This window comes from Choloepus didactylus, chromosome 14 (genome assembly GCF_015220235.1).
Source record: "Choloepus didactylus isolate mChoDid1 chromosome 14, mChoDid1.pri, whole genome shotgun sequence".
Classification (NCBI taxonomy): Eukaryota; Metazoa; Chordata; class Mammalia; order Pilosa; family Megalonychidae; genus Choloepus; species Choloepus didactylus.
Genome location: NC_051320.1, coordinates 75,825,758 through 75,848,464, shown reverse-complemented (window position 1 = coordinate 75,848,464; position 22,707 = coordinate 75,825,758). Strand labels below are relative to the sequence as shown.

Below are 22,707 nucleotides of genomic sequence, written 5' to 3'. Positions count from 1 at the left end.
GTTTGTTGAGGTCATCTGTTTCTTCTCGGGTCAATGTTGGTTGTTTATGCTTTTCTAGGAAGTTGTCCATTTCATGTAAGTTGTCTAGTTTATTAGCATGTAGTTGCTCATAGTATCTACTCATTATCTCCTTTATTTCTGCAGAGTCAGTAGATACGTTTCCTTTCCCGTTTCTGATTGCATTTATTTGCATCTGCTCTCTCTTTTTTTTTGTTAGCCTAGCTAGGGATCCATCAATTTTGTTGATTTTCTCAAAGAGCCAGCTTCTGATTTTGTTGATTGCCTCTGTTCTTCTCCTTTTCACAGTTTCACTTATCTCTGCTCTAATCTTTGTTATTTCTTTCCTTCTGTTTGCTTTGGGGTTAGTTTGCTGTTCTTTCTCTAGTTCCTCTACGTGGACGGTTAACTCCTCAATATTTGCTCTCTCTTCTCTTTTAATATAGGCATTTAGGGCAATAAATTTCCCTCTTAGCACTGCCTTTGCTGCATCCCATAAGTTTTGATATGTTGTGTTTTCATTGTCATTTGCCTCAAGGTATTTACTAATTTCTCTTGTAATTTCTTCCTTTACCCACTGATTTTCTAAGAGTGTGTTGTTTAATCTCCATGTATTTGTGAATTTTAGTCTTCTTCCTCTTATTTATTTCCAACTTAATTCTGTTATGATCCAAGATAGTGGTTTTTTTTGTTTGTTTTTGTTTGTTTTTTTATTATTTTGAAATAAATTCAGACTTACAGGAACAGTTGCAAAAACTGTACAAACCCCGTACACAGAACTCCAGCATACCCCAACCCCCCTCCCCCGATACCCCGATCCACCAACCTTAACATCCTGTCACACCACCATTTCTTTCTTTCCCTCCCTCCCTATGTATCATCCATCATCTGTTGCTCTGTCTTCTGAACATATGAAAGCAGGCTGCACACATCCTGAACAAACAGTGTAATTCACATATACATTTCCCATGAACAAGAACATTCTCTAATGCATTCCTATTAAGCGCAGCTAAGAAGATCAAGAAATTCAACATTGATACAAAGTTTACATCCTATATTTCCTTTTTTTTTTTCTTATGTCCCAACTGTGTCCCTTTGAGCCTCCTCTCCTCCATCCTCTGATCCCATTCAGGATCATCCTTGGCATTTAATTGTCATTGTCTATTTAGACTTTTTTTTTTTTTTTTCACTTATGGAAACATATATGCAGCCTAAATCTTCCCATTCCAGCCCCTTCCTAGCATTGCATAGTGGGATTAATCACATTTAGAATGTTGCAATGCTATCACCTTCCCACCATCCATTACTAGAAATTTCCCTTCACCCCAAACAGAAACCCTAAACTCCTTTCTTAACTCCCCATTTCCCCTTCCCCAAATCTCGTAACCCATTCTCCACTTTTCATCTCTATGGTCATATTCTCTGATACTTTCTTTGTGTTTACCGTGGGGCTTAAATTTAACCTCTTAAGTCTTTAACAGTCTTGTTTTTCTTTGATACCAACTTAACTTCAATAGGACACATAAACTATGTTCCTTTACTCCTCCATTCCCCCACCTTTATGTAGTTCTTGTCAAAAACTACATATTTTACATTGAGTCCAAAACCACTGATTAATCATTACAGTTTATGTATTTTAGATCCTGTAGGAAGTAAATAGTGGAGTTACAAATCAAAAATACAGTAATATTGGTATTTATATTTACCATGTGATCTTTACTGGAAGTCTCTATTTCTTCATGTGGTTTCAGTCAATTGTTTAGTGTCCCTTCCTTTCAGTCTGCTCAATTCCCTTTAGCATTTCTTATAGGACTGATCTACTGGTGATGAAGTCCCTGAGCTTTTGATTATCCGGGTATGTTTTCATCTCCCCCTCATTTTTACCCTCCAGGTGTTTGTGAATTTTCTAAGTCTCCGATGGTTATTGACTTCTATTTGTATTCCATTGTGGTCAGAGAATGTGCTTTGAATAAATTCAATTTTTTTTTTTTTTTTTTTTTTTTTATTGAGGCTTGTTTTATGTCACAGCATATGGTCTGTTCTGGAGAAAGATCCATAATCACTAGAGAAGAATGTGTGTCCTGGTAATTTGGGATGTAATGTTCCATATATGTCTGTTAAATTTCTCTATATCTCTCTCTCCTTTATTTGTTTCTCTGTCGGTAGGGGTCCCTTTAGTATCTGAAGTAGAGCAGGTCTTTTTTCTTTTTAAATTTTATTTTGAAATAAATTCAAACTTACAGGAGCAGTTGCAAAAACGATACAAAACCCATACACAGAACTCCAGCATACCCTGACCTCCGTCCCCTGATACCCCGATCCACCAACTTTAACATTCTGTCAGATCACCATTTCTTTCTTTCCCTCCCTATCTATCATCCATCATCTATGGCTCTGTCTTCTGAACATATGAGAGCAAGCTGCACACATCCTTGAACAAACAATATAATTCACATACACAATTCCCATGAACAAGAACATTATTTTATGCAATCCCATTAAGCACAGCTAAGAAGTTAAAGAAATTCAACATTGATACAAAGCTTATATTCTATATTTCCTTTCTTTTTTTTTCATTATGTCCCCACTGTGTCCTTTTGAGTCTGGTCTCCTCCATCCTCAGATCCCATCCAGGCTCATCCTTGGCATTTAATTGGCATTGCCTATTTGGACTGTCTTTTTCTTTTTTTCTTTTTTTTTTTTCTTTTTCAATTGTGGAAACATATATACAGCCTAAATCTTCCCATTCCAACCCCTCCCTAGCATTCCATTAGTGGGATTAATCACATTTAGAATGTTGCAATGCTATCACCTTCCCACCTTCCATTACTAGAAATTTCCCTTCACCCCAAACGGCAACCCTGCACTCATTTCTTAACTCCCCATTGCCCCTTCCCCCCCTTCTCGTAACCCATACTCTACTTTTCATCTCTGTGGTCATATTCTCTGATAATTTCTTTGTGTTTACTGTGGGGCTTAAATTTAACCTCTTAAATCCATAACTATCTTGTTTTTCTTTGATACCAACTTAACTTCAATAGGACACGTAAACTATGTTCCTCTACTCCTCCATTCCCCCACCTTTATATAGTTCTTGTCAAAAATTACATATTTTACATTGAGTCCAAAACCACTGAATTGTCATTAGAGTTTATGTATTTTATATCCTGTAGGAAGTAAATAGTGGAGTTACGAATCAAAAATTATTGAGTTCTATTTGTATTCCATTGTGGTCAGAAAATGTGCTTTGAATATATTCAGTTGTTTGTTTTTTGTTTTTTGTTTTTTTAATTTATTGAGGCTTGTTTTATGTCTCAGCATATGGTCTATTTTGGAGAAAGATCCATGATCACTAGAGAAAAATGTGTGTCCTGGTGATTTAGGATGTAATGTTCTATATATGTCTGTTAAAATTCTCTATATCTCTCTCTCCTTTCTTTGTTTCTCTGTCAGTAGGGCTCGCTTTGGTATCTGAAGTAGGGCAGGTCTTTTATTAGGAAAATCTCTCAGCATTTGTTTGTCCGGAAAATTTAAGCTCTCCCTCAAATTTGAAGGAGAGCTTTGCTGGATAAAGTATTCTTGGTCAGAAATTTTTCTCTCTCCGAATTTTAAATATGTCATGCCACTGCCTTCTTGCCTCCATGGTGGCCGCTGAGTAGTCACTACTTAGTCTTATATTGTTTCCTTTGTATGTGGTGAATTGCTTTTTCTCTTGCTGCTTTCAGAACTTGCTCCTTCTCCTCAGTATTTGAGAGTCTGATCAGAATATGTCTCGGAGTGGGTTTATTTGGATTTATTCTATTTGGAGTTCGCTGGGCATTTATGCTTTGTGTATTTATATTGTGTAGAAGATTTGGGAAGTTTTCCCCAACAATTTCTTTGAATACTCTTTCTAGACCTTTACCCTTCTCTTCCCCTTCTGGGACACCAATGAGTCTTAAATTTGGATGTTTTATTTTATCTGTCATATCCCTGAGATCCGTTTTGATTTTTTCCATTTTTTTCTCCATTCTTTCTTTTCTTCTTTCATTTTCCATTCTGTGGTCCTCAAGAACACTGAGTCGTTCAATTTCCTCTCATCTTGTATATGAGTATCCAACATTTTTTTAATTTGGCCAACTGTTCCTTTTATTTCCATAAGATCTTCAATTTTTTTATTTACTTTTGCAATTTCTTCTTTATGCTCTTCTAGGGTCTTCTTCATGCCCTTTATATCCTGTGCCATGCTCTTCTTCATGTCCCTTATATCCTGTGCCATGCTCTCATTGTTTGACTTTAGTTCTTTGATTAATTGCGCCAAGTACTGTGTCTCTTCTGATCTTTTGATTTGGGTGTTTTCGTTTGGGTTCTCCATATCGTCTGGTTTTATCATATGCTTTAAGATTTTTGTTGTTTTTGGCCTCTTGGCATTTGCTTTACTTGATAGGGTTCTTTCAGGGTCTATTAAATAACAACCTCTAATTTGTCAGATCTACAGCTTGGTGACGTACACTTTCTCTAACTAAACAGCAGATGGCGTCCGCAAGTCACCTATTCCCCTCAAATCAGTTCTTCCCGACTTTGTCTTTGTGGTGTGTGGGGGTCGGATTCTTGTGGGGTTCAATTGGTGCACTAAGTTTGGGTGTATTGTTGGTGCCATCTGCCCTGAATGTGGGGTGTGTGTCTGAGCGGTTAGGGAAGGAGGGTAGCTTTAATAATCAGACCTCCTAGGAGATCCTGGAAGATTTATGGCTGTTGCAAGAGTCCAGGCCTTCACCTCAGTCCTGCCACAGATCGTCTCTGCTGCTGACCCACAAGTCCCTGGCACTGGCGTAGGGTCCCTGGGATTTCCGAGCGGGTCTGCCTTCTCAGCCGTGCTCTTCCAGGACCCCTGCCGAGGGAAGGCTGTGCCATGTCACAAGTATGCACCGGCCCTCCAGGGAAGCACTGGGCCACCAGGCCATGCTGGGGTATTCCCAGCCTGCTGTAAAGATGGTTGAATGGGGCGTGCTAATTCCCCGCTCTTTGCACAGCTCCACCTTCCCAGCTCCGGGACAGTTAGCTGTGGGTGCCCTAAAGGCTATTGTCCACGGCTGATATTGAGGCATGTACGCGGTGCTGTGGGAGTCACTCCCCATCACATTGGCTTTCTTGGCGCGGCTCTGGGCTGTGGGTCTGGCCCTGGGCAGGAGCATCCCCAGCCCGCCGGGGAGATGGTTGCAAGGGGCGCGGTTTCTTTCTCCTTTTGGCTCGCCTCTGCTCCCCTGGCTCTGAGACAATCAGCAGCGGGTGTGGGAAGGGCTGTCTTCCATGCTAGACACCAAGGTGTTGTTACAGCCTGCGCCTGCTGTGCTTCACTGTGCCGTTCTCTCCATTGTATCTGCAGCTGCTCCTGGGTTTTTGTTTTTTTTTTTTTTTTTTTTTTTTAAGAACTAGTACATCTCCAAACACCAACCCACGATTTTCTCACACCGCAGCACGGCTGCCAGACTTTCAGCCAGCTCACTCACTCGTTTCAGAATGCAGACTCCCGGTTTTACCAAATGCACAGTCCCTCTGGATTTAGCAGACCTTGTCCGGCTGGTGTATTGCTGGAACTTGTGTTCTGGGTCGCTTTCTGACTTTATTGTAGTATTTTTCACGGAGGTGTTTTTTTGCCCTGTCTTACCTAGCCACCATCTTGGATTCTTTCCTCTATCATTAGTTTTTTATATAGTAGAAGCATCTTTTATATTTCTTCGTAAAAGCTTCTTATATGTTAGGGATGTTTTGGTTTGCTAAAGCTGCTGGAATGCAAAATACCAGAAATGGATTGGCTTTTACAATGAGGATTTATTAGTTCACAGATTTACAGTTCTAAGGTCATGAAAATGTCTAAATTAAGGCATCAAGAGGCAGATACCTTCTGTGAGGAAAGGCCGGTGGCATCCCGGGTTCCTCTGTCACATGGGAAGGCACATGGTGACCTCTGCTGGCCCTTCTCTCCCGGCTTCTGGTTTCAAAATGCCTTCTCCAAAATGTCTGTGGCTTCCATCTTAGCTATTGTGGGTCTTTGCTTGCTTCTCCTGGGGCAAGCTCTGGGTTTCATGGCTTAGCTTCTCTCCTGGTTCTGGTTTCAACAGCTGTCTCCAAAATGTCTCTGGGCGTTTTTTCTCTAAGCGTCTCTCCGAGACAGTGTTTTTTACAATATCAATATTTTTAAATTTGTTGAGGCTTACTTTGTGACTCAGCATGTGGCCTATCCTAGAGAATGTTCCATGAGCACTTGAGAAAAACGTGTATCCTGCTGTTGTGGGGTGTAGTGTTCTGTAGATGTCTGTCAAATCTAGTTCATTTGTCATACAATTCAACAACTCTGTTTCCTTATTGATCCTCTGTTTAGATGTTCTATCCACTGATGAGAGTGGTGTATTGAAATCTCCAACTATTGTAGAGTTATCTATTTCTCCTTTCAGTGTTCTCAGTGTTTGCCTCATGAATTTTGGGGCACTCTGGCTTCATGCATAAATATGGATGATTGTTATGTTTTATTGATGAATTGACCCTTTTATTAATATATAGTGTCCTTTGTCTCTTTTAATTGTTTTACTTTTGAAGTCTAATATGTCTGATATTAATATAGCTACTCCCGTTTTTTCTGGTTGCTGCTTGCATGAATTATCTTTTTCCAACCTTTCACTTTCAGCCTATTTTTGTCCTTGTGTCTAAAGTGAGTTTCTTGTGGATAGCGTATAGATGGGTCCTGTTTTTTTAATCCATTCAGCCACTCTGTCTTTTTAGTGGGGAGTTTCATACATTAACATTTAGAGTTACTACTGTAAGGGCAGTACTTTCTTCTATCATTTTGTCTTTTGGATTTCGTATGTCATGTCTTATTTTTTCCTCTGTCTCTTTTTACTCTTCCTGATGATCTTCATTTCTACACTCTTCTCCAAACCTCTTTCTCCTGTCTTTTCCTATTAGCCTGTAGCACTCCCTTTCGTATTTCTTGTAGCGCCACTCTCTTATTCACAGATTCTCTTGGTGTCTGCTTGTCTGAAAATATTTTAATCTCTCTCATTTTTGAAGGACAGTTTTGCCGGATATAGAATTCTTGGTTGGCAGTTCTTCTCTTTCAGCATCTTAAATATATCATACCACTGTCTTCTCACCTCCATGGTTTTTGCGGAGAAATCTGTACATGGTCTCATCAAGCTTCCCTTGTATATGATGGATTGCTTTTCTCTTGCTGCTTTCAGAATTCTCTCTTTACCTTTGTTATTGGACAATCTGATCAGTAATTGTCTTGGAGTAAGTCTGTTGGGGTCTATTCTGTTTGGGTTGTGCTGTACTTCTTGAATCTGTAATTTTCTGTCTTTCATAAGAGATGGGAAATTTTCAGTGAGTATTTCTTCTATTATTCTTTCTGCCCCTTTTATGTGTATGAATTCAAATGTCTGGTCTTGCAATTCACTGATCCTTTCTTCCGCCTGTTCAAATCTGTTGTATCTCTCCATTGTCATTTTCATCTCCTCCATTGTGCCCTTCATTCCCATAAGTTCTGCCATTTGTTTTTTTAAGTTATGACTTCTTTATGGTCATCCAGTGTCTTCCTTATATCCTTCATCTCTTTTGCTATATCTTCCCTCAGTTCATTGACTTGATTTTTGAATTCATTTAGGAGATTTGTTTGAACATCTTTAATTAGTTCTTCCTTCAGTTCATTGAATTGATTTAGCATTAGTTGCCTCAACTCCGTATCTCGGTTGAACTATTAGTTTGTTCCTTTAGCTGGTCCATATGTTCGTGTTTTCTTGTATGGCTTGTTATCTTAAGCTGTTCAGGCATCTGACTTTCTTGATTAGTTTATTCTGAAGCTCATTTTCACTCTTTTACCTAGAGTTTTCTTGTTGGCTGGCATTGTTCTCTAACCTTTGGTGTTTAGTTCAGCTTATTCTAGGCCTCTAACTTAGGTTCTATTTAGTTGATCAGAGTTTTTCACTTCTTGTTTCTGTTTCTTGCCCTGCCTCTGTGTAGCCTTTTTGTGTGAGGGTCTCCTCATATATGGTCAACCCCAGTCAGGTTTTCCCAGTCAGAGAGGCCCAGGTCTCAGGAGGAGGGTGTGGTGTTTCCTTGAGAATGAGACCCTGCTGTGAGGCCTTCATACTCTGATTTTCCTATGCTGTCCAGCAGGTGGTGCTTGCGAACCCGCAGCTCCCCCACCAGTGTGAGGAGGTATGGAGCCTTTAGTTCTCCTGGTGACCCTGACCCTGTCGGGGATGTGGCTAACCGAAGCTGGTTTCTGAATTCCAGCCCTTCGGGTCTTCAGTTCCCCAGAGGAGGGCTGCCTCCGGAGCTGGGCCATGCCCCCCTTTTCTTGGGAAGTTATGGTCTTCAGCGAATTTTCTCCGCCACTAGACTTATTGCTTTGTCTCTCAGAGCTGTCTTAGCTCTGCTCTTGCCTGGGCCCAAATTGCAAGTCTTTGAGGCTTTCTGTAATGGGCTTCTTAGAATAGTTATTTTAAAAAAGAGAGAGAGAGAGAAAAGGAAAGAAAACGGAAAAATAAGGGCCCAGCATACAGTATTTACAGTCCTTGCAGTTCTGATGGGCTATTGAAATCCAAAAAGACAGGGAGTTGAGGGCGGTTAAGGAAGAATCAGCAAACCAGAAAAACAGGCTTTTCAGAGAAGGGCCTTGGCCCCCTGGGTTTGCATATGTGCCTGATTCTGTTTGAACCAGGCCCTTCTCCGTATGATGTTCACCCCCAACTGCGGGACACTGTTATCGAGTTCCGACTTGGCGGGCCTGGGCCAGGGGAACTGATCAGCCCCTAGGAAAGGTAGTGGGGCACGGGTGGTAGCGCCCTCCATGGCCCCCCGGGCCTGAGAAAGTGGAGCCGAATGCAGGCCCCATTTCCTCACCCCAAAGTACAACCGTTGGGGAGGGCTTGCCGGAGAAAACCCCCCCCCGTGCCTTACCCGCACCCTCCACCCTCTTCGTTACCGGAGCAACTCCCGCCCCTTTTCAAACAACCTCCGTGCCCTCTCAGAACCAATCCAAGCCTTTAACCTCTACAGCTACCCCGCCCTCTAAACCGCCCGATATAAGCTTGTACTCTCCCCTAATAAACTCTCTTGGCTTCCTCACCCTCAAAGAAACCTGTCCCGCCTGTTTCCTCTCGCCGCCCTCCACACCTTGCACGCCACCGCCGGGGACCGGGCCCAGTCCCCCGCCTCGCCCTCGCCTCCGGGAAAGAGCCCCCGCCGCCGGTACCCTCCGAGCAATCCTGAGAGCCTAGGATTTAGCAACCGGCCGCCACCCCCCCCCCAGACGAGTCAACTGCGACCGCACCCAACTCCAAAAGTCTGTTTTTATTTTTATTTTTGCTGTTTTTGCTTGCCCTATCTCCTCTCCGCCAGACCGACTGCTCTCAGATTCTCTGGTGTCTAGTCTCAGTTTATCTACAGTTGGAGTTTTTGTTTAGCAGTCTGAGTTTTTTAATTGGTGTTGCAACTGTGGTTCTTCCTCCTGGTTCCCAGCACCAACAGCCCCTCCTCCCTCAGGATTGTGCCTGGCAGGGAGGGGCGTGGACCCCCTGGCCACGAGAACTTACAGATTTTGCTGATCTCAGCTGTTCCATGCATTTGTCAATGTTGTATGAAGTATGTCCAAACTCCAGTTCCTCTGTGGTGCCTGGCCCATGCAGTTCCTGGCTATCTACCAAATGCCCCAGAGGAGTAACTAAGACCCACACCTCACTACTCTGCCATTTTGCTGAAGGTGGTCTTATTCTGTTCTTACACTTAGTTGATGGCTTAGCTAGGCATAAAATTCTTAGTACAAAACTACTTTCCCTCAGAGTTTCAAAGCCATTATTCCCTTATCTTTGAAAGTGTTATTGAGAGAAGCTCAGTTCCCTTTTGATTTTTGGTCTTTTGTATACAACATGTTTTTTCCCTGGAATGTAGCAAACCCTCTTTTTTTCCCTGGGTGTCCTGAAATTTCACCAAGTTTTTCCCTTTGAATTGTCAACAAAATTGGGTTGGGTGATTGATCAGTGGTCCTTTTGAATCTAGAATCTCATGGTTTTTCAGCTCTAGAAGGTTATGAAATTCATTTTTTCAATAGCTTCCTCCCCCATTTTCTCTGTTTCTCTTTTTAGAACTCTTATTATTCATATGGTATGTCTCCTGTACCAGCCCTTCAATGTCCTTGTGTTTTCTTTCCTTTTTTCTATTTCTTTTTGCTGAAAATTTTGGGGATTTCTTCAATCTTATTTTCTTACTTAATTTCCATTATTCTCTGCATAGTTCTTTTTTAAATGAGTGTTGTGCTGCTGTTAGATCCCATAATATTGGTTATTTCTCAGACAGTATTAATGATAGTTTTTCCTCCCCTACCAATTTTCTTTTCCTTGCATACTCTGTTTCCTCTGACTTGCTTTTTTCTCTTTGTTCTGGTTTCCCTTTATTATATTGATGCTTTCCTCATATGTCTGGTGATCCTTGGTTTATGCTTGCATATGAGTGTATAGCACTAAATAACTGATATGAAGCCTTCTGGTTTCAAGTAGGATTTGTAGGCTGTGGTCCTCCTTCTAGAGGAATCTGTGTGTAAGGTACTATAAAAGGCAGTATAAGAGTGCCTTACAGGTAGAAAATATTTGTTCGGTAAATTAATGTATCACTGATCAGTGAACCTTTTTTCTCTTTGTTTTCCAGTGTACAGCTCTATAAAATACAGAGTTCAGTATTTACCAGAGCTCTTGTTTATTTTTCAGATACATTTTGTTTTTAAGTTGTACACGTATTATCAATTTTTAGCAGAATTGTGAATTTTATCTACTCTTAAATTATTTTATTTAGTTTTCAGATAACTATTATCGTGCAGAAATGATTGATGCCCTTGCCAACTCTGTTACACCTGCAGTCAGTGTGAATAATGAAGTTCGAACTTTGGATAACTTAAACCCTGATGTGCGACTTATTCTTGAAGAAATCACCAGGTTTTTGAATATGGAAAAACTTCTTCCCAGTTATAGACATACCATCACTGTCAGGTATGATTAAATTCTTTACTTCTTTTTTAAAGTTATTTATTTTTATAACTATAAAAAAGAAATTTATCCTTATTATAGAATATTGAGAGCGGATAGTAAAGTAAAAGAAGGAAATTAAAATCCTGTGTGATTTTACCATTCATAATAAATTGTTAATATTTTGGAAAATGTCCTAAATTTTTTCCCTCAGTAACTATATATATATACATTTTTAATTATTTAAGCTTATATTTTAAATTATATTGCATGTTAAGTAATTTTTTTCTGAAGAGTGTGTTTGTTGTAATTAGAAGCCTTATAATGATACTTAAAACTTTGAGTTTCCAAACAAGTTTTGGAGTTTGTTTTCTTTTAAGAGGATTTTGCTATTAATTTTGAATTTTTATGATCGTTGCAGAAATTTAACATTACAGGATTGAAAGGTAAATTTAAATTACATCAATATTCCAGTTTACTGCTACAACTCTAATGCTGAGGAAAAATCAGCAAATTTGTTTCAAAATATTTTTTAAAAGTATTTAAAAGTAACTGTAAATATTTTTTTTCTAGTTGTTTGCGAGCCATACGGGTGCTGCAAAAGAATGGACATGTTCCAAGTGATCCGTCTCTTTTTAAATCTTATGCTGAGTATGGCCACTTTGTGGACATTAGAATAGCAGCTTTGGAAGCAGTTGTTGATTATACTAAAGGTAATATTTTAGAAATACATGCTCATATCATTTTAGAAGATTTACTTTTTAAAGCTAGTCTTATATCAGTGGGTTTTCAAATATTATTTACAGTACAGATATTTTAATTTTAAAATCTTTACTCACTGATTTAGAAAGTGTTTTTGGTGAATATAGAATCTGTATAAAAAATATTGAGGGAAAAAATAAAATTATAGATATCTTTGGCCTTCCCCAGAAGTCACTTTGTCATTCTATAGCTTTAATTACACATTGTTATTTTTATGCAATTTATTGAGATATAATCACATAACATACAATCATTCAAAGTGTGCAATCATTTGTGCACAGTATCATCATATAGTTTTGCTTTCATCACCACAGTCAAAGTAGTGTGAGACCTCCCACTTCATTCCTCTTCCTCAAGACATTTTTGGCTATTTGGAGCACCTTGCCCTTCCAAATATATTTGGTTATTGGCTTTTCTATTTCTGCAAAGTAAATTAATGGGATTTTAATTATATTGCATTGAATGTATAAATCAGTTTAGGTAGAATTGACATCTTAACTATATTTAGTCTTCCAATCCATGGATACGGTGTGTTCTTCCATTTTTTTAGGTCTCATTCAATTTCTTTTAGCAGTTTCTTACAGTTTTCTCTGTATAGGTCTTTTGTAGCCTTGGTTAAATTAATTCCTAAATACTTGATTCTTTTGGTTGCTATTGTAAATGGAATTTTTTTCTTGGGTTCCTCCTCCTGTTGCTCATTACTTGTGTATGGGAAAACTACTGATTTTTGCATGTTGATCTTGTAGCCTGTCACTTTGCTGTATTCATTGATTAGCCCTAGTAGCTTTGCTGTCGATTTTTCTGGATTTTCTACATAGAGGATCATGTCATCTGCCAACAGTGAAAGTTTTACTTCTTCTCCAATTTGATTACCTTTTATTTCTTTTTCTTGCCTAATTGCTCTAGCTAGAACTTCCAGCACAATGTTGGATAACAGTGGTGACAGTGGGCATCCCTGTCTTTTTTCCTGATCTTAGAGGGAAAGCTTTCAGCCTTTCCCCATTGAGTATGATGTTAGCTGTGTGTTTTTCATATATTGTCTTTATCATATTGAGAAAGTTTTCTTCTGTTCCTATCCTTTGAAGTGTTTTCATCAAGAAAGGATGTTGAAACTTACAGGTTTCACTGCGATGTCAGCCACTCCACACGTACCAGATTGTTGTACGATGCGTGACTGATCACAGATTACCCTGACGTGGCTGCTCCACACAATTCTTGGCTATCTACCAGTAAATGAAACTGACCTAAGCTAGATGCTAATAAGTTTTATGTTTTAAGATTACGTAAAAAATTTGTAAGATTTAGGGATATCAGAAATGAGTTATTTCACAAGGTAAAAGGTTAGTCTGGTATCTAACTTCAGATTATGAAAAATGAGAAGATGGTAAACCAACAGTTCCATAATTTTTAGGGAAAATGACCTAAGATGCTCTACCTTGACTCCCATGTAACCCTGGAGACTTAGAAGAACATCTCCTATCTAGCATTCTTGAAAACAAAATTCTTAAAGATTTTTTTCAGCTGACTTGAAAGTAAATAAAAATAACTCATGTTTGGCAAAAGTGTAAAAGAACTGGTGATGGCAGTTCTGCTTGTAAAATAGTTAAGCTTAAATATTTGTTAAAATTGTAAAATTTAATACAAATTTCAAAAATAATTCTTAAAAATGATATGCAAGTAAAAGGAATATGAATCTACATCTAAACTTTGAGATTATAGCACTAGATATGGTAAAGAAATACAAGTATGCCAAACTTCTCATCTGACTATGGGTAAAGAGGAGAGGATGAGGACAAGTACTTTAGTAAAGATATTGGTAAATTTTTAAAATGTTAGGTAGTGAAAAATATACTCAAATCTTTACAATTTTCTGAAAATTTCAGTAGAATACTGGTTTATAATCAGAAAGTAAAGAAAAGGTAAAAACAATATAGTGTGTATATATTTGTTGGCTTAAGTTCAGAAAGTTCTGTTGTTTGTTTTTCCTTTTTATTAAATGTTAAAATAGCCTTTCTTTTAAGAAGTGATGGTGAAAATAGTGATTTTTGAAAATATATTTCTTGGCAAAAAAAATTAAATTAAATTAAATAACCCTGTATTAGTCTGCAGTTTTGTTTTGACATTTTACCAGTGAAGTCTTGAGATCCACCAAATAATAATGGATATCATGTTCCTGGTCTCAGAATTTAAAATAAGTGCTAGTATTATTCACTGCTAGATAAACATTTATAGGTGTTATAGAAGGGTTGTATTAGAAACACCCTTCTAGAACTTGTTTGAAGTTGATTTTGTTCCTAAAAAGCACACCAATTAGATTTTGATTTGCAGGAGGTTCAATTGGTTAAATGTATGAATTTTTACTAGAGAAAAGGGATAGGCAGGACTTAGATGATAATTAATATAACATATAATTAAGAAAAGGATTACACGGGAAGCAAATTTAATTCTTGAAACAAATTTGGCTCTGAATTTACTTGTAATATGAGTGGGTTATGAAGGACAAAGCTATGTAAACAAGCTTTGATTTGCTTTTACTGTCATTCAAGATAGTTTTAGTTTTAGCATTCAACTATGTCAGTATTCCCAATACTTTCCCAAGATGTATGAATGATGTTCACTGTCTCATAAACATAAAGATAATTTCAGGAATTAGTACTACCTGAGATTAAAAAGAATGCTAAATATTTTTCCAGAAGAATGTTAAACTAATAAGTGAAATGTAATTCAGTGGTGTTTAAATGTGATCCACGAATCTAGACCATAGTGGTTGCTAAATTGTTCGTTTATATTTTGGTGGTCGAATGACAAAAAAAAAAAAAAAAAAAAAAATTGGAAATAAAATTCTAAAAATAAAGGAAAGCTTTTCAGATCACAAATGCAAAACTTGTTGAAAAGGTAAATGGAAATAATAATTTTAATTATGTCATTTATATGCAGAGCACTATTTTTGTGATTGCCTTTTATGTTATGTTGAAAAGCTAAGCTTTCTCTTGAGTCTTAAGTGGGAGAAATCACTTGAGGAAAAACAGTTGAACATTCTGTGTAATGTAGTTGAGATACTATTGGATAGCAAACTTCTTTATAATTTCATCTAAGCATCTAGAAAGAAATTTTATTTAAGCTAATTTTGTCTAATTAGAGGAGATCATCTCTGATTTAGAGCTCTTTATATTAAATTATAATTTGTTTTATGTTGTGTTTGCCATTGATACAAGTGTTAGAGAAAAATAATGCACTTGATATGTTTTTATAATCCTTAGAAAATTTACAGAGTAGTGTTGCATGAAAAAAGTAAGAAGTTGTCACAGCCTTCAACTCTGATTTGTAATTTTCTGTTTTACCTATAAATAGCATATTGCTTATAAACTTTACAATGTGACCCATTGCATGAAAAGTAAAAGTAGTAACCTACAGCCTTCAACTCTCAATGGAAATCCAGCTAAAGCAGAGTCTTGAATATTAAGTGTAAACTTCCGGTATATCACTTGTTATTTTCTATTTAATATGTTATAATTAACAGCAAATGTATTTCCTTATTTGTATTTTCAGTTGACAGGAGTTATGAAGAACTGCAGTGGCTACTTAATATGATTCAGGACGACCCTGTACCCTATGTAAGGTTAGTTTTTGTTCTATAATATTTTGGTTTTGTGTAAACGGAATTGAATAATTTCAAAAGATTATACATGGAACAATTGTTTATGATTTCTGAAAATATGGGATTATGTTATTCATTTATTCATGTCCTTTTTATTTAATTTCCTTTGGAAGACATTTTTAAAAAGACCTCATCCCTTATCAGACAAAACTAGTGCATTTGAAAATTTTTAAGATCCTATTGACAGCAAGGAGGAACTGTGTACATAAATACAGAACAAATAAAGTTTATCCTATATTCATGTATGTTTTAAATTCGCATCAACAGACCTAACATTAACATGCATGGTCCTGAGATCTCAGAATGTGTTTTGAAGACCCTTTTTAAGCAAATTGTCTTTATTTATGTATTATGTGTAGTTTGTGTATTATGTATTGTATGCTTTTCAATCTAATGGTTTCTTTTGAAATACTGTTGAGGAATTGTTAAGATTCTTTCACATTTCAAGAGCACTGTTATTTACTGTCTAAACTGTACATTTATTTCAAGGCATTTTTCATGATTTTTTGTCATGTTTTCCTCCTAATTGATGTGGTTCATTTGTATCACTATTGGGGAACCTCTTGGGCTTTACTTATGTCATCTAGTACATAGTATATGCGCATAGGAGCAAAAATAAACCATGTCTTAAAATATCTTTAATGGTAATGAATGGTCAAAGCATAGAGGTGTTACCACACAGAAGTCATTCTTCTTATGTATTTTTTGGTGTGTGTCTCTGTTTTTTTGAGCTTCTTTTTCTATTTTTTATACTTTGCATAGGAACTCTCTCCTTTTCTCTTTGACCCTTTCATTTATTACTTTTTATTTTACTCCTTAAGTAACCATTATATAGAACTCAATCTTAAAGATAGGTAAAAATGTGTATCTCTCCTAAAAACAGTGGCCCCAAACCCAAGGATTGCAGATTTGTGGCTCTTGGTTCATTTTAAAATTCCTAATTGTAAAGTGGCCTTCAATAAGAATTTAAAAATCTACATCAGAATTGTTGGTTTTGGTACAGTTAAAGTCTGAAGAATTTTGAGGTGAAACCTTAAAATCAGGAGGAAAAGAAAATGTATAACCTGTGATTATTTCTTTACCTATTAGGGCTAAACTGAAACGTTCATCATTTCTACAAGGCTGCTTCTTGACTTCTTGGACTAGGTCAAGTCCCACAAATTGTAATCTCTCATAAAATCTTAGTGTTCTTTCTTTATTTGTCATAAGTATTGATTTTTCTAATTTCATTATTTGGTTATTTCTGTCTCCCCCACTGGAATGTAAGTTCCAAAAAGTCAGGGACCATGTCTGTGTCTCTTTTTGTCAAAGTATGTCCAGCATCTAACTTGATACCTTGTACATAGTTGGTTAAATACATGTGAAGCAAATGGCTGTATATAATTTTTTCCTTTTTTGCCTCTAATATATATATATATATTTAATTCATATGCTAAAGAAAAGAAAAGGGTCATAAACATGTATAGAGAAAAAATTATGTTTAACTGCTTTAAATATTTGGGAAGGGGACTTCTGGGAAGATGGCAGAATAGGATAGGCAGAGTTCATCCTTCCACCATGGAAAAACTGGAGAAAATACAGAAAATGACCGGGACAGTGATTCCAGGGTACGAATGACCAGAGAAGAACTTATACATTATATACCGTACCTGGATAAAAAATCAGAAAAATTACGACTGCAATGACAGGGTGAGTTTATTCAATCATGACCACAGTTGGAGCAGGCTGCTACGTGTAGGCTGGAGCAGGTGCTGAAGGAGTGGCATGTTTCTGCACTCCCACCTCCGCGGCCAGCTGGGGAAATCCTCCTCCTCAGCGCTGCAGCTGAGAGCTCTCATGTGGGAACCTGGGAGCCAACAGACTTCATTTACCCACACACAGAGATCTTGCTGCTGTATACAGTGCCTACTCCCCACCCTTGAGGCAGGCTACTGTGGACATCTGGTTTTGGGGGATATTGGGAGGCCCTCCCCTCAGGAGGAAGGGGGCATGCTGTGCAGAGCTGATCTGATAGTTGGCCATTGAAAGAGAGATGCTGGATTCCACTGCCCACATCCTTTCTCCATGAAGGCCCAGAGCACTCACGGTGTGCACAGGAGGAGAGGCAGGAAAAACGGAGCAAGCTGCACTGCAATGCCAGGTACTCTGGCTTGCTGCGGGCAGAAGAATTGAAACTCTCAGTCCCACAGCCCAGGGTCATTCCTCATGGGAGCTTGGGAATCACCAGACCCATCGCCCATAAGCAGATTCTTGCCGAGGTACACAGCGCCCACCCCCTACTCCTGGGGCTGGCAGCTTTGAGCATGTATGGAGATCTGCAGCCTTGACTGGATTTTCACCTGGTTTGGATCTTGCTCAGCCTGCTGCCACAGTCGAAGAGAGGCAGGCTTGAGGGGTGGAAGTGGCCAAAGAGTGCCATCTGCTGGGAAGACAGGGAAAGTACACTGGCAAAAAGCCTTTCTGCCCAGCCTTTAACAGATCTTCAAATAGAGTCGCCTTGGTTTGGCTGGAAATTACTGACAAACCAAGTGCCAAAAGAGACCTTCAGTGCAAACCCAAGCAACTACAAAGTCTTAGACAAGCAAGTGAAATCAACTTTCAAAATAACCTAATCCAGATGATCAAATGCCTAGAGATCAACAAAAATATCACTAAGCATATGAAGATGCAGGAAGATATGGACATTTTTTATTTTTATTCTTATTTTTATTTTTTGGAGTAATGAAAATGTTCAAAAATTGATTGTGGTGATGAATGCACAACTAAATGATGATACCGTGATGGTACTTTGGATGATTGTCTGGTATGGGAATATATCTCAATAAAATTGCAAAATGAAAACAAAGAAGAAAAGAAGATATGACCAAGCCAAATAACCAAATTAAGAAGGCGGAGGAGACACAGAATTTGGAACAACTAATCAAAGATGTTCTTACAAACCTCACTTCAGTGGGAAGTGATATTCAATGGGTTGGCTAAAGACGTAAAGGATATCAAGAAGACATTAAAAGAGCATAATGAAGAATTTGAAAGAAAGATAGCAGATCTTATGGAAATGAAAGATACTGTAGATCAAAATAGAAATATACTAGAGACATAACAGCAGATTTGAAGAGGCAGAAGAAAGAACAAATGAACTACAGGACAGGGCAGCTGAATTTGAACACACAAAAGAACAAATGGCATTAAAGATGGAAAAATTTGAATTGCATCTTAGGGAAATGATGGACAACACGAAGCACACAAATATAAGAATCATTGGTATCTTAGAAGGAGAAAAGAAGAGTTAAGAGCTAGGAAGATTATTTGAGGAGCTAATGGTGCAAAATTCCTAACCCTTATAAAATACATGAATATGCAAGTCAAAAAAAGCCAGCAAACTCCAAATAAGTCCAAATAGACCCACTCCAAGACACCTACTCATCAGGCTGTCAAATGCTGAAGAAAAGGAGAAAGTCCTGAAAGCAGCAAGAGAAAAGCGATTCACCACATGCAAGGGAAGACACGTAAGTTCTGACTACTCAGTGGCTCCATGGAGGCAAGAAGGCAGTGGCATAATATATATTTTAAGATTCTGAGAGAGAAAAATGCCAACCAGGAATTCTTTATCCAGCAAAGTTGTCCTACAAAAGTGAGGGAGAGTTTAAAATTTTCAAAACAGATGCTGAGAGGATTTGTTAACAAGAGACCTGCCCTTCAAGAAATACTAAAGAGGATTGTGTTGGCTGAAAAAAAAGACAGGAGAGAGAGATCTGGAGGAAGGCTCAGAATTGAAGAGTATTAGTAAGGGTAACTTAAAGGATAAAATGAGAGAGAGGGAAAAAACAAATAAGTCTGACAAATAAAAACCAAAGGGTAAGGTGGTAGAGTTAACAACTGGCTTTACAGTGATACTTTGAATGTTAATGGATTAAAATCCCCAAATAAAAGATGACAATTGGCAGAATGGATTAAAAAATATGAGCCATCTATATGCTTTTTACAAGAGACTCATCTTAGACCCAAAAATACAAATAAATTGAAATTGAAAGGATAGAAGTAGATACTCCACACAAGCTGTAACAAAAAGAAAGCAGGAGTAGCTGTACTAATATTAAAAAAGATGGACTTTAAATGCAAAGATGTCATAAAAGACAAGGAAGGACACTACATATTAATAAAAGGAACAGTTCACCAAGAAGAAATAACATTCATAAATGTTTATGCACCCGGTCAAGGAGCTCTAAAGTACATGAAGCAAACATTGGCAAAACTGAAGGGAGCAATAGACATGGGAGACTTCAATACACCACTCTCTTCTATAGATGGAACACCCAGACAGAAGATCAGTAAGGAAATAGATAACCTAAACAATGTGATAGATGAATTAGACCTAACAGACATATATAGATCGTTACATCCCAGAATACCAGGATATACGTTCTCTAGTACTCGTGGAACATTCTCCAGGATAGATCATATGCTGGGGCACAAAATAGGTCTTAATAACCTTAAAAAGATTGAAATTATTCCGAGCACTTTCTCTGGACACAATGGAATGAAGCTAGAAATCAGTAACCACCAAAGAACCAGAACTTTCACGAATACATGGAGGCTAAATACACACTTTCAATCAGTGGATCAAAGATAAAATTGTAAGAAAAATCAGTAAATATGTGGAGACGAGTGAAAACAAGAACACAAGGTATCAAATCTTATGGGATGCAGCAAAGAGAGTACTGAGAAGGAAATTTATTGCCCTAAGCATCTATATTAAAAAAGAAGAAAGAGCAAAAATCGAGGACTTAACTGCACACCTGGAGGAACTAGAGAAAGAACAGCAAACTAACCCTAAAGCAAGTCGAAGAAGAGAAATAAAGATTAAAAGCAGAAATAAATGAATTGGAGAACAAAAAGACAATAGAGTGAATCAATAAAAACAAAAGTTGGTTCTTTGAAAAAATAAATAAAATTGATAGACTCTTAGCTAGGCTGAGAAAGAAAAGAAGATGATGAAAATAAATAAAATCAGAAATGAGAGAGGGGTCGTAACTATGGACTCCAAAGAAATAAAGAAAACATCATAAGAGGATACTATGAACAACTTATGCCAAGAAACTAGAGAACTTAGATGAAATGGACAATTTCCTAGAAACACATGAACAACCTATACTGACTCAAGAAGAAATAAACACCTCAGCAAACCAATCAGAAGTAAAGAGATTCAATCAGCCATTAAAAACCTTCCTACAAAGAAAAGCCCAGGGCCAGATTGCTTTGCAGGGGAGTTTTACTAAACATTCCAAAAAGAACTAACACCATTCCTGCTCAGATTCTTCCAAAAAATTGAAGAATAATGTGCTGGTTTAGATATATTATGCCCCCACCAAGCCATGATCTTTTAATCCAGTTTTGTGGGATATTTTCTTTATTATTATTGTGGTAAAATATATATAAGATATACCATATGAACTGTTTTAAAGTGCACAGTTCAGTGGCATTAAATACATTCACAATGTTGTGCAACAGTCTAGTTCCAGAACTTTCTTTATCACCCCAAATGAAAACCCTTGGCTCTCTAAGCAGTCACTCTCCTTTTCCTTCACCCTCTATCACCTAATAACCACAGATCTGCTTTCTGTCTCTGTGGATTTGCCTATTCTGAATATTTTACATTAGTGGAATCACACAAGATGCAGTCTTTTGTGACTGGCTTTTTTCACTCAGCATGATGTTTTCAAGGGTCATCAATGTACTAGCAAGTAGCAGTACTTTATTACTTCTTATGGCTAAATAATATTCCATTGTCTGACTATATGGCATTTTGCTTATACATTCATCCATTGATAGGCATTTGGGTTGTTTCTACCTTTTGATTATTGTGGATACTGTTGCTCTGAACATTTGTGTTAAAGTTTTTGTTTGAATACTTGTTCTCAATTCTTTTGGGTATATGTAGATATGGAACTGCTGGGTCATGTGGTAATTCTCTGTTTAACTGGTTCAGGAACTACAAAACAATTCCCTCCAGACTTCTCCATGGCAGCTACAAGGGGCATTGTTTTTAAACTGAAAGGGCATTTACCGTTTGGGAAGTGAAGTTTCCTTTCAATGAAAATGACTTTTTTTAAGTATACAAATTTTGAAAAAATACAGAATCACATTAACAAAAAGCTTTAATCCATAATTATTTCAACCGGAAACAACAGTTCTTACCATTTTGGTATGTTGCGTTCTGTCCATTTGTTTGCATGTATATACTTTTTACGTTGTTAGAAGAAGCCATTTATGTTTGCTTTAGATTGGGTAGGTTATTTTAAAGAAGATATGCTATTATCCTCCCCTTTTGGAATCTAGAATTTATATGATTGGAATAAGTCATTTCTACAAGGGACACATTCACAGGTAGCTCCATAATGTGTTCAAGTGGTTTCTCACATGAGATGTAAACTCCCAATCCATTACCCTTTGTGGGGATGCTTTTCTTAATTGACTGTTCTCACCTGTAGCTGCTTTTATGGAAATCTTTTTGTTTTTTCCATACTTTAAATGCTTCTACACATTTCCATACTTTATACAGACAATATAATAATGAAATTTATATTCTTTTCAAAATCTTGGTTTCTTCTTGGCCTGTGTGTAATTTTTCTTTTTTGTCCCATTTGAGAACTTTTATACTTAAAGAAGCATTCTTTTTAATAGATTTTTCTAAGGAGAATATAATGTTCAGTTTTATAAGTGAGAGGAAAAAAGTTGGTTAGGATTATGTAGAGTTGGGTTTAGAGGGCCTCATTACATACTTGGGGGATTTTAAAAAGAGCAGAACCACTAGGATTTTTTAGTTAATGAGCAAGTAGCTAATATTTAGAATGTAACAATGTCTTTTGAGACTAAACTAAACACAAAGCTAGACCTAAGGGGAAATGATAAAATAGGAAGGAAGAACTATAGACATTTGCCAAATGTTTTTATTTAATGGTCAGCAAAACAAACTTTTTATTAATTTATTTATTTATATTTTTCAGGCATAAGATTCTAAACATGTTGACTAAGAATCCACCATTTACTAAGAACATGGAGTCTCCCTTGTGCAATGAAGCCCTGGTAGATCAACTTTGGAAACTTATGAATTCAGGTGACAGAGGAATGGTTTTGTTTTTGTTTTAATATTATTATTGTTTCATTCTGTTTCATTTGCTTATACATTCATCCATTGATAGGCATTTGGGTTGTTTCTGTCTTTTGTGAATAGTGCTGCTCTGAACATTTGTGTTAAAGTTTTTGTTTGAACACTTGTTCTCCGTTCTTTTGGGTATA

At 37.3% G+C, this 22,707-nt stretch overlaps 1 protein-coding gene across 7 annotated transcripts in view; it reads left to right on the top strand.

The window, feature by feature from the left end:
- Positions 1-22,707, top strand: part of TAF2 (TATA-box binding protein associated factor 2) — a 177,290-nt gene that overhangs the window by 120,562 nt on the left and 34,021 nt on the right. For all 7 annotated transcript variants that reach the window (XM_037802780.1, XM_037802784.1, XM_037802782.1 and 4 more), the window contains 4 exons: positions 10,822-11,015; positions 11,565-11,704; positions 15,303-15,372; positions 22,416-22,525. In XM_037802780.1, the coding sequence (XP_037658708.1) occupies positions 10,822-11,015; positions 11,565-11,704; positions 15,303-15,372; positions 22,416-22,525 (514 nt within the window). The remainder of the gene's footprint in view (positions 1-10,821; positions 11,016-11,564; positions 11,705-15,302; positions 15,373-22,415; positions 22,526-22,707) is intronic.